General features: G+C 47.8%; 1 protein-coding gene across 1 annotated transcript in view; it reads right to left on the reverse strand.

Moving 5' to 3' along the window:
- Positions 1-6949: 6949 nt before the first annotated feature.
- Positions 6950-12853, reverse strand: part of CNNM2 (cyclin and CBS domain divalent metal cation transport mediator 2) — a 119852-nt gene continuing 113948 nt past the window's right edge. Inside the window, exons 7-8 of the mRNA XM_008937543.1 lie at positions 9782-9966; positions 6950-7593 (exon numbers count right to left, since the gene is read on the reverse strand). Of these exons, the coding sequence (XP_008935791.1) occupies positions 7384-7593; positions 9782-9966 (395 nt within the window). The 3' untranslated portion in view covers positions 6950-7383. The remainder of the gene's footprint in view (positions 7594-9781; positions 9967-12853) is intronic.

Below are 12853 nucleotides of genomic sequence, written 5' to 3' on the forward strand. Positions count from 1 at the left end.
AGGGAAGAGGCGGCTGGAGTGGCTGGCTGGGTTCGGAGAGCCCCGAAAACGCACTGTGGAGGGAGAGCCACCACGCTTCAAGCAGGGGGCCGAGGCCCAGCCAGCAGCAGCGGGTGCAGGGGGCCCGAGGCCCAGCCAGCAGCAGCTGGTGCAGAGGAGGTGCAGGGCAGCCAGGAAGGACCCAGCTGCAGGAGAAAGGTTTGGTGTGAGCCCTCTGGCTGCCGAGCACCAGGCGCTTGCGGCTTCCAGGAACGCTTCTCAAGTATCTGGGTTTTCAGGTTCAGTGTGTTGGGCATCTGGGCGCCTGCCCTGTGATTCAGGTGGTGAGGCTGGCTCTGCAGCTGTGCGTGTTGGAGAAAGCACACGCCAAGAGCTCTGAGGCCCCTCAGCAGGGCCCAGCCCTGAACCACCTTTGTGCTGGGGAGAACATGGATCAAATGGGACCAGAGCGCCGGTGGGTTTCTGCTCTCCAAATTCCACACGGTCTGTGGGGAAGGCAGAGTCCCTCAAGCAGCATGTGCCACCTTTAGTGTGAGGAATGAAGATGGGACAGCCGCAGCATTGCCTGTTACCAGCTTCTGCACCTCCTTCTCTCACCTTCCTGAGCACTCAACCAAACCACAGCGAGAAAAGCAGATTCTCCACTGGCCATGGCTGATGCAAGAGCAGCAGCCGCAGAAAACCACAGTGCTGAATCCAAGCCAGCACGATGCAGAAGGACAGAGCACGTACCCCAGGTAAAAACCCACTGGTCAAACCAGCCCTGCCCCCCTGCTGGGACCTGAGACTTTAAAGCAGGGACAACACTGGAGCTGATCTAGGCCCAGCCAGTCTGTCACTTCTGTGAACAGAGAAGCTCACTGGGAGTCCACCCCACCCTCCCACATTGATCTTTGGGCAAATCCAGAAGGCATGCATTCAATGTTGGCACTTCCAGCTAAAGGCCTATGACCCAGGCTACTCATCAGACATCTACAAGTTTCTCACCTGATTTTGGAAGGATTTGGTACAACAGTGATTCCCGAAGGATAAAAAATCACCTCTTTTTATAAAGCTCTGCAGCCTCCCAACAGCTGAAATGGGACGCTAGACTGCTCTGCCAGCCACCAAATGCTGAGATAAGCCTTCCTCCCCAACAAACCCTGCTATGGACCAACTGCCACACTGCTTATGGGAGGAGAAGACAGCAGAGACATCAAAGCCACTTCTGAAGCATCAGAGCTGCCTGTAGCCCTTGCATGTTTCAGGTGCTTGTTTGGCTCACAACAGCTGACAGAAGTCAAGCCTAGCTCTATGACAGGCAGCTTCTGTCAAGAACAGCCAAACCTCTCCTGTTGTGGGGAGGACTAAGCATCAAGCACTCAGCCAGAAATCCATACTGGAGGTGAGAGCAGCCAGGGCACCGTCCTCTGTAGGATCCCTGCTCAGAGGAAAACAGGACCCGAAGGAGAAACCTCAGGATAGAGCAGAAAGATGTTTTTTTCAGTTGGAGACAGAAGACCAGCAGCTTTGAGTACCGTATTTCCAAGATGCAGAACCACTACAGAGCCTGACCTCAGGATAACAAGAACAGCAAGAAGTCACTTTCAGTTCAGAGCTATCAGTCTGTGAAACACCTTCCTCCCTGTACCATGCCACAGGCTGGAGGCACTTGCCAGCACACCCTTTCCATCCCTGCACTCAGGGAAGGGCACTGGGATAACGTGTCATCACAGGCTGTCTCCTAGGGAATGCTCTGGCCTCCCCAGGTTCAGTGTCCAGCTTCTAATGTAAGAGCAAATACTCACAACCAGTACACAAACACGCTCAACCGTACTGCCTTGGGCCCCCAGCAACTGTGTTGGGGCAACTCTTGCCTGGACATGGCCTCAAGGGCATGACCATGATACTAACCACAGAGGAACACAATACAGCATGAAGCCAGGCTCCAGGAGAAGAGCAAGACACCAAACACGACCTGTCCAGGGGGTTCTGCAGGAAGCTGTGGATGTCTCCAAGTCCCTTGCGCTGCTGACACATGAGGGCAAGGCCAGTATCACCACAGAGGTAGCACTGACAACTGACCTGCAAGTGATGGACCACGTACAATGACAGAGCAGGGACAAGGGCAGCTTCCCAGTCCAGCTTGTAGTGTAGAGCTTGTCCCCTCTGCTAGTCAAGCCAGGATGAAGGCTGCTCTCTCCCCTGTGCCATAAAAAGATGCCTGGCTTTTGATCATGTTAGTTAAGCTCATAATCTCACTGCTGGGCCAAATCAACCCTTGGTATCCAAGGCCCAGGTACTTCTTTGGGTCTATTTAGAGCTCAGTGTGGAGCCAGGCAGCAGGGTGGGCAGCAGGCCCCGGTCTGCACATCACACCGAGCCTCTCAGCACGTGCCCGTTTTCTGCTTCGTGCCAGCTCCGCACAGTACGAACGCTGGCCGGGCACCTCTGGGATGAAGCCTCAAGTTAGCGATCACAACAAGAGGTACTCTCTACAGCATCCTTGCCCACCCCCCGGCCCCAGTTTTCTACTGGTAATCCAGACATTGGATAACTTGACAACTGGTACACAGGTACTAGTTTTAAAACCACAGATGTGTGTATTAGTTATCATATAAAATATCGTACATCTTTCGTGTGGGAATGATTTCTATAGATAGCGTATTTCAGCACAAGGAAGATGCATGTTCCAAGGGTTGCTGGAGAACACATCTGTGTTCTCCACCACATAGGATACTTACACAGGATGCTCGTGAGGAGACTGCGCTGCTCTTTGCCATCCACTCCCCCATGCCCCTCAGCTGAGCTCTGCAGAGATCACAGGAAGCACCACCGCTGCTCAAGCAGCCCCTCACACAAAGCTACCTCTTTGGTTTTCTTTGAGCTGATTTGAGCCAGAGTCTGACACCACCAGTGCAAAAGTCTCATCCTCATCTGAGCTGTGCCCCAAGGGCTGAGAAACAGCAACACGTGATGTCCGTGGGCCATCATGGGCAACTCCCCCTGCTCCCCCTGAGCTTTCTCCAGGTCTGAGGTGAGTGCAAAGGGCCATAACCTGAGACTCCTACTCTTGCCAGCTCCACCTGCACAAAAAGGCACTTAAAGAAAAACAAACAAATAAAACAAAAACCTGTGGTGAGGAAAAGGGGAGTAAGTCCAGGAGAAGAGAGGAGGAACAGAACAGTGAGCAAAATGTGAATGAGTGGCTAACACCTTTCTTCCAGTGGGGCCCAAGAACTGCAAGCCTCAAGCAGCTAGTTCCAGCTCCAGCTGCCCCGCACAAGGCTCAGCATCAATCCCATCCCTGCTCAGGCTGGAGCAGCAGCATGTATGGGGGCAAAAATGAGTGTGAGAAGGAGCTACACATGACTACAAGTCTGGAGCAGAAGTGGAGAGTGGTGGAAGGACCTGCCCTGTGGAGCTCAGTTTGCTGGTGCAACCGGATGGTGGAAGCACCTTGTCCTGCCACGCCAGCCTTGGGGCCCCCGCTCCCTGGCCAGCCTGGACACGCTGCCAGCATCCTTCACGCCTCTGTGGAATACCTCGTCCTGAGCTGCGCTGGGGCAGTGGCCTTCAGCTGCACAGGGATCAGGGAGTGGACAAGCTGGGAATGAAATAACAAGCGCTTTGTAAACTCTGGAAGGTCTGAGCCTGAGTTCTACAGAGAGGCCGTGGTTGGTTTGCTAAGCCCACCCTGAGGCCCTCTCCACTCGTAACTAGCGTGCTTCGTATGATCTCCACGTCACCAGAGTCAGACTTATTTGGAGAAAGATTCTCATTGGAAAGCAAGAACATTCCTTCACTCTTTACAAAGATTTGGCAATACACAGAATTAAAAAAAAAATAAAATCATAGTTACAACAGATTTAGGTTCATTTCATTTAAAGGAAATTCAACCAACAGGAGTGTAAAAGTTATAATTCACAGTTGTGCATTTAAGATATTAGTGTTGAAAACCTCATTTCAAAGAACTCTTGTGCAAAATTGTATTGACAGTAGAAACCATGGCTAGATGTGCTCCCAGCCTCCCCTGGCCAGCAGGCCATCGTCCCCCCCTCTGCCTGCACCCAGGGGCAGACAGATGACGGGAACAAAGGCGGCAGTAGGAGCTGACATAGGAAGATGCAGTATCCTTTCTACGAGTCAAAGCCTTGCCGAGGTCTGAGGTCAAGTCCAACGATTCCCAAAGCCACCAACCGGTGCCCTGCACCGCAGCAACGACCGGCAGCCCTGCCACGTGTCCTCCTGGCACTGCCGCATGGCATCTGAGCCCATCTGAGTGCAGGCGGGCAGCCAGCGAGGCAGGGAAGGCAGACCCACGTTGGCAGGACAGCCCCTGCAAGGCCACAGACTCAGATGCCACGGCATCTGCTTTGTGGTTGGGGCACACGCCCCAGCGCCAGCACACGGTGTCCAGAGGCTCAGAAACGATCCTGAGCCGGGCGCTGGGCTCCTCTGCTTGTGACAGTTCCCACCACGAGGGCTGGGAACCCCTTGCATTTGTTAAACAGTAAAAACTGTAAAAACCCTGAGAACAGGGAGACTGGATTTTTTCCCCTCCACGGAGAGGATCATGCTTTGTTCTTCAAGCTAATTAGTAGTAGCAGCTCCTAACCCCTCTGGGTCAGGTACATATTTTCCATATGAAACACATCTATAATCAACTATTTTTATGGAAATTATTTCACTTTCCATTATTGGATCTGTACAAATGATGAAAAACAGTCATGCAAAAAATCGCCTGCAAATTGTGGAGCAGTGCAGCATGGGTGGAAGCAGGAGGTATTTGCTTTAGGATCACATGGCTTTGGTTGGAGAAATTGGCGCCTTTTTTTTTTTTCCCCCAAAAAGGGAAACAGACACTGAAACAAATTCATAACCTGCCATAAGAAGCAGAAGTCAGATTCAGCGAGCAACCTTGTCCCAGAGAGAGAGAGCTGCCTTGACTTGAGCCTTCCCTCCTTCGGCAGGCTTGACAAAACGGATACTGCATCTCAAGTTCACCACCGTGTCAAACACTTCTGACAAACTTTTACATTCAGCAACGCTAGATAAAAACTGGCGAGGCGAGTGCCCCGCCGAGGACAAACGCTGTAACGTCTCGACATTTTGCTCTGCAAGAAAGGTGCAATACTGGCAGCTCTCCGGGAAGGAGCAGGGCTTGGGCCAGCCAGTGCCAACGCTGGGTCACATGCTGTCAGCAGTGGCAGGCCGCTGGGCATCAGAGCGAGGATGGAGACTAAGGAAACGCTTTTAGGTGGGACTCAGAGTTACTAAAATGCTTAATGTGAGAGTAAGGTTTTGGGGGCTCCCGTTTCCTCCTCACTGGGTGCACAAGCTAGACACTGTGCAATGTCTATGCCCCCTTGTGGGGAATTCATCCTCCCAGGTGGGTCCACAGAAGAAGTGCACCTTTCCCATCATGGAGGACAGCAAGAATTGGGGCTGCTTTCTGAAGCCAGAAGAGAGAGGAGGAGACATACACGCAGACCAAATTGGCTCTGACACCATGTACCCCAGTTTCCTGCAGGGAGATCCTGCAGCAAAATATTGCACCTTTCCAGCTACCATTGGCAAAGACGGATCACGGGAACTTGCGGCAAGCGCCTTCTCCAGCTCGCGAGCAGGAGATACGGGGCAGGTGGGCAGGCACAGGCAGCTCCGGCAGCTGCGTCTGGAGCTGGGGGCTTCTCTGAGGGTCAGATGAGATTATACGAGTGTAAAGAAAGAAAGGGAAATGCTACATAGCCAGGGGCCATGGAAGGGTCTCAAAACAGAGAAACTGCAGTGTCTTATTTATTAATCACTCCAGGTATCAAGGGCAATGTTCACATCTCATTGGAGACGGCACTGAAAGGGGGAGGATCAGAGGGGATGACTTTTTTTCATTTGAGGACATAGACTCCACCTGTGGGAGTGGGGAATGTGTGATGCACAAATGCCATCAGGTGCCTTTTCCTTGCACCCAGTCTACAATCAAGTTTTTGGAATGGATGAATTGGTTTCTGCTGCCCGATGCAGGGTGCCTTGCACTAGTGGCAGCTGGGTGGGAGGCCCTCTGCCCTGCTACCATGGCAGTCCCTAAAAAGGCTGTTAAAAGGGGAAAGAGAAAAGGAAATGTGCTAAATCCACTTAAAGGAAGGAATGTGGCTGGGAACAGCCTGGAAATGAAGCTCTCCGAATCACTGAAGTGCAATACACTCGCGTCTGGAAGGTTTTCTCAGTTCCTGGAGAGGACAGGATGGTCCCAACTCCTCAGCAGAGACCATCCTTGCACTGGCAGAGGTTTACTGTCACCTGGAGGATGTACATGGGGCATAACTGTAGCAGCAGTTTTTGTGTTAATACTAGAGGTTGATGGGGGGGCAAGGACTCATGTTCTCTGTTATTTAGCAAAGACTGCACATCTGCTCTGGCCAAGGTAATGGCACACAGGCTGCTACAGCACGCAAGTGCTTAACAGCTTGTCATTTTGGGGTGCACACATTACTTCACCATTCATTTGTCAGGGACATGGATGAAATAATCACCCAGTTACTTGAATACAGAAAAGTACACCCAGCTTTCACTTCACAAGACTGCAGGTTTGCTAATTAACTCCTTCCCCCTAGTATAATTTTCAACATATGCAAAGTTTTTGGAGGTTTCAAAATGGTAAGTGTAACAACGCCTTTGCCTGCTTTACAGAGAAACCTTCTGAAATTTGAGAGATCATTAAATACCAACGTAATCACCCCTTCCCTGAAACTTAACTGGAAGCATGTAGTAATACTCATCCCTTGGCCCTCCAGATGGCTGAAACCAGAGGTTCCTTGATGCTTGCTCACTCTTAGGACACAAATAACATACAAGTACCAGTTACTAACTTCTTCAACAGGGCAACAAAAAGGACCAGAGATGAGCGAAAAGAGGCCTATGGACACTGGAGCCAATTCACAAAACCACAACAGAGCCCACTTGAAGTTCAGGAGGGACAGAAACAATTAAAACTCTGCAAAACATTTTTTAAAAAACATGATCTCTCTTGAAAAAATAACAGGAGGAGCTTTTAAACTCCTCCAAATGTGTTTGAGGAGGAAAAACTCAACAAGGATCAAAAATACAGATAAAAAATAAACATGATTCTACTTTGCAAGAATTATTTTCATTGTTCTCAAGGGTGGCTCACCATTCCCAGAGTATGCTTGGGGCTTTAGTCTCTCTTGCTCTTTGCTCCTTTCTTCCTGTTTCTTCCTCTTCTGCTCCCATAATGGACGCAAAAGTCTTTGGTCTCAGAACACTGGATGCAGCACAGTGTTGCAAGCACATACGGACAGTGTTCACACTTGGGGAGGAGGCAGGAAGGAGCGAGGGCTGGTCCTGCTGAGGAGATGGGATGGTTGGGTTGTGGGCAGTCAGCTCCTAGATGGCTCCTTCACTGTGCATACTGTGGTTGGGCTTGCTGTGAGTCACACAGTTCTGTTCGTTCAGAAGGGTTGCTGTCGCATCCGGCAAACCGTCATGCAGCTCCGTAAGAGTCAGTTCGATTTTAGTGTTTTCACTGTCCGAGGACTGAGGTGTTTTGTCCATCCGGGATGCCATCAGGGCATTTTGGTACTGCTGTCTTGAGATCTGCTCCAAGGACAGAAGGAAGGAACAAAAACAGCCAGTCACTCTTTGTGTCTCACATGGGATGCACTGAGAAAATGAAGTGACCTCCCTTTCCAGATGATCAGACTTCAACCACTGTTTACCTGTATCCTATAAAACATCCCTGCACTTTGCAAGCCTAGAGCATCCCAATTCAACACCACAGCATGGTGACTTTTCCAGAGAGGGTGGAAGCACAGAGTTTGTGCAATCACCATGGTGTTCAAAGGCAGGGATTTAGTCCTATGCAGAGATTTTAAAATCAGATCTCCATTTCCTTCTAATCATGCATATTAGGGCCAGAACCAGAGTTCAGTGAAGTCTTTCTCCCAGCTTCAGTGAGCTCCTGGTGAGGCTCTAAGAGGTCCTACAGATCCAGAGGGGACAAGCATTACTGCTCTTGCCTAAGCCAGCAAACGCAGCAGGAGATACAGCCTTATTCGATACATAAGGACACTCGATTCTAGAAGCGACTGGGGTCTCCATAGAGATGAGTCCAAATTAGCAACCCATGAAGTCTTCCACTGGTGTCTGCAAGAACTGGCTGCACCCAGCAAAACAGTCACGCCAGAAGCTGGCCTAGGGCACAGTGTTACTGCCCATGATGCCCCAGAGGCAAGAAAGCCCCATGTATCTGCATATGGTGGTAGAGGGGAGAGTTCCTCTTGGAGCCACAAGCAACCAGCCCCATAAACTCCTCCACGTCAGCCTTCTCAGCCAGGACAGGCAGCAGGATGCACGTGCACTGGTAGCCCCGTGTGTTACAACAGCAGTGGGTTATCTCAGCAGGCAGGAAGGTGGAAGGGGCGAAATAAGAATTACAGAAAACTAAGTTTCAGTAGCAACTCAAGAGAGGGACTGGAAATGGAGAGAGTCAGGTGGACCAGGTCACAACTCCAAAAGCAAAATCCAAACATGCATGAGCAGGTCACCACCCTGGTTTACAAGGCATTATTTGAATAAATGCCCACATGGCACAGTGAAAATGTCAACGTTGAGTACTCCGTCCTATGTGTAAAGCAGAGTGATGCAAACAGAGGGGGTGTGCAAGTCTGACTGCAGAGACACCAGACAATTTAGCGTTCGTTAGCCTCAGTATGAACGCAGTGAGCATTGGAAGGACTCCATAGAAACCAGCCTAACATCAGCAGCTGCTGTGTACAGCAGATCAGCCATTGAAATCTGTACTGAGAATCATCTGCCCAGTCATAAACATTTACTGATCTAAACTTTGAAGGCTTGAACCACTGACCAGTCCACTTGCATCTGTCAAGTTCTGAATGCACGACTGTACTCTCCTGTTAAAATTTGGCTGTGGAAGAGTCAATTTAGCATTCTGGTATTCTACTGTATTCCACATTCTTAATGTTGAATTAACTTTGACAGAAGTTGAGTTCACAAATCATTTGAGCTGCATACAAAGAAACTGTGAACGTGCATTTAATTTAAGAAAAGCATCAGGGTCAACTTCTGGCCATGGGACATCAGCTTCCCTGGACTTCCAGCTGGGCTGGAACTGCTGCCAGCATTAGCTGCTCCTCAGCTCAGCTAGATTTCTTATCCCACAGGACTCACACACATTTCAGCGTGGGATGCACCATGCTGGGGGACAAAGCTGTATTCATGCAGCAACTCACTGGTAGTATGACACATGAGCCTAACGTGAGGTTAAGATACAGAGAAATGTCCAAGGCTTCTCCAAGCAGAACAAGGATGACAAGTCAGAAAGTAAGATCAAGAACCCCAAACTGAAACCAAAATCGGAAGTAAATAAAACCTGCAACCAACAGAAAATATCTTATCCTTTAGAAAAGGACACTGTCTGATACTGGTGGGTCTCCATTTTGGATGGTTCCAAAGGCTTCACAAGGATACACCCTTCATGGCTAAAAGCAGAGAGAGATTATTTTCTAACATCTTTCCTTGAGGGACCTGAAATCCAGGAACTTACGTGATCAATCTACTTAAAAACCTAAATGAGAGGAACAGTGAAGACAAATCAGTGGGCTGTAGATAATGGGGAAAAAATAATTTAAAGTGATTTTTAAAGGTCTGCTTTCATAATCCTACTTACTCAGAGATCAATCTAGAGGGACCTCCCTTCCCCAGGCTCTCCATCTTACCAGCCAAGCCCCAGTTTCCAGCAGGGCCTTTCCAGCTTTTTTCCTACCTTGACAAACTGAATGTCTGTGAGTGCTTTCACTGAGTAGTCCGGAACATACACTTGGAGAAAAGATGCATTCAGCTGGTTGTTGCTGCTCCCTAACGTTGGTGTCACTGCATCGATGCGATCGCTGCGGTTCAAGGAGTCCGAGTGATTCAAGCCGCAGGGCCGAGGGGGAGACTTGCTTTCCGCTGGGAAATGGGCGAGAGCGAGAGACTTCTTAAATCAAGTAGAAAGCACCTGAAGTCACCAGTTTCAAGGGGACATAATAAATTGCGATGTACCACAAAAAAGCTGGAAAAATTTAATCCACTCACAACTATAGACTTGCAGCTAAACAACAAAGCTGCCCTGAACAAGAGTACTTTTTGGGTCCAGAGCTGGCAGCCAACGTTCCTGAGTATGCCTTAAACAAACCTGGTTTTGCTTATGCTGCAATGGACATGCCCTGTGAAGCTGTCACAGTGCTTCAGCTGTTGAGTGGTAACCACCAGAGAAAGGTAACTTCTCAAGGCTCCCTTACAGGAGCTCTTGACAGTCAGTACCATGCTTAATAGATCTATTTTTTCCTTAATGATTTATAATCATAACTCCATACCAGACCTTTCATCTAGGGTCAGTGTCAGCTAACCCTTACCACTTTTTATTCCACCTGATACCTACATATCCCTTGTTCCCTGAGTTAAAGCAGATATTTTCAAAATCATAAAGAGTGATAGAGTCCTCAGTGGACCAGAGTCCAGTCCATGTGATGATTGCTTCAACATTTCCTCTAGTACCTCCTAGTGCTTGAAGGGGCAATTAACTCACTGAAGGAGAGCAAGCTCCATGTGGTACATGCCAGCCAGCAAAACAGGGAAAACAGTTGATGCCAGAGAAAAAATAATTTTACATCACTAGCCTTTAAGCACTGCACGGTGTCACCTGAAAATCTCACAGCTGTACCCTGTAAGTATGTTTTGCTGCAGTTTATCTCCAGTAAATGTGCTTTCAGGAAGCCACAGACATTTTGCTTCCCTAGCTTCCACCCACACAGTGATCCAGGAAGGCCAAAATGCATGCTAAGATAGATCCCAAGCCCTCCTGCAGATGGGCTTCTCCCCGGGTGCACGCAGAGTGCATGCTGATCAAAGAAACATCTTTGGGATTGGTGAATTTTTGGCTCATAGTGCAGTCAAATTTCACTCAGCCAGCCCAAAGTGAAACTTGATGTAAACTATGCTACTCACCATGTGAGCCCCATTCTGAGCTGAAAGATCATTTTCATATAATCTTAAGATACAAAGCCTCTTTGAGCAAATCAGCGTTGGTATCCTTGCAAGCTTCTCAAATTCTTTTTTTGAAAACTTTTCTATATATAAACTTATTTATAAAAAAGAAAAAGACCAAGCCTCCCTGAAATTCAGCCCTAACTCTGCCACTTAATCACTATAAATATAATCTCTCCTTGTTACCCAAATGACACAGCCTGCTCTACATCTCTGCATCCAGCCTTTCCTAACACTTTAAATGCTTCTAGATGCATGGCAGAATTGCCTTGTTTTTTTTTAGTTCCCACTTAAAATCCCTCTGATGTTGTCTTTCTTTCAGTTTTATAAAAGGGAATAGAAAAATACAGGTTCTGACAACTTAGCAATTTTTCTGCCACTTCTGCACTATGTGCAGGTCCCTATGGCAACATCAAGTACAGGCTTAGGGAGAAGCACTCAGAGCCCTGAGTGGTTTTCCTCCACATCAACTTGCCGTCTTGAAAGCCACAGCAGGCTGCAGTAGCTGCTGCCAGGAGCACAACCTCTATCTGCACACAGGGCTTGCTGCTGTAATTCCCATTGGAGAACTGTGAAGGCTGAGTGAAATTGTTCTCTCTTTCCCACCTGCATACACACAAAACATAGCTGAGTGTGACAAGAAGAGCATTGCTGCTGCTTGGCATAAAGGTTTCCACCTGGAACAGCTTTACACTAGTGTGACTTGTTTCTGCCCTTTCTTTTCACCAGGGTATTTACAGAAGTACATTACGAATACAAGACGAACAGAGCGCAACGTGACTAAGCATGTATTACAAACAAACAAACAAACAAACAAAAAGGGACAGGAGAAACAAAAGGACAGAACAAAAAAGTATGTTTACTAAAAACCTGAGGAAAAGGGCATTGCTTCTGGACCATGTGTAAGTCAAGGAGGGAGAAGGGAAGTTACTGAAGAAGGAAGGGCACAGAAAGGGCATATGGCAGAAGAATACCAGGCAGGTCTGTGTGCAGGACAGTACCCTGCCAGATGCCTATAGCAGGCCAGTCCAGGTCTGGACAGATCTTTTTAACCAAAATTTTCCCCTACTCCTCACCTTCTGACATAGTAGATAAAGAGTACAAACCACAACACAAACATCAGCCCAACTGTATTATGAATTTGGGATTAAACAACCGAAGTCTTTCCAGAAGGACCCAGGAGAAGGTCTGGGTTTCATCAAAATTAGTATCACATTGTCATTGGTACCATGCTGACCACATCAGTTCCTTTCAAAGGAGATTCTTGCCATTATTGCTTTCCACTACTAATATTTTAAATTTTTTTTTTTTTTTAATTTTTTTTTTTTTAGTTGGAGAAAAAGCTATGAAAATATGCTTGGCATTTATGCTGGAAACAACTTGCATGTCCAAAGTGTACATTTATTTGTAGCAAGGAAAAGGAGGGGAAAAAAAAAAGAAGAGCTGGCATAACAAAAGAACCAAACTAAAAAAGATAATCAAAGCTGACGAGCTTAAAAGAAAGCTATCAGGTAGTTTAATTAAAGAAAGATTAAATTTCTCCCTCTCCTTTGAAGTTTAGCAGCAGGAAACAAACAGGGAAAGAAAAAAATCCCCTGCAGGGCAACAACCTGTAGTTTGTTTGGAATGTGCATGAGACTAATTTAAGGACTGATGGTGAAATACACTTTTAAAAGTGAAAAAGAAGAGGAGGAAAATAGAGAAAGCATATGGTGAAAGTTTATGAAATGCATGATATATATTAATGTTAGAAGATGTTTCACTTAAATATGGATATAATTATCTTGCTTGCTTTTAAGCCTAGGGAAAG

The sequence above is a fragment of the Merops nubicus genome, unplaced genomic scaffold (assembly GCF_000691845.1).
Source record: "Merops nubicus isolate BGI_N331 unplaced genomic scaffold, ASM69184v1 scaffold19593, whole genome shotgun sequence".
Classification (NCBI taxonomy): Eukaryota; Metazoa; Chordata; class Aves; order Coraciiformes; family Meropidae; genus Merops; species Merops nubicus.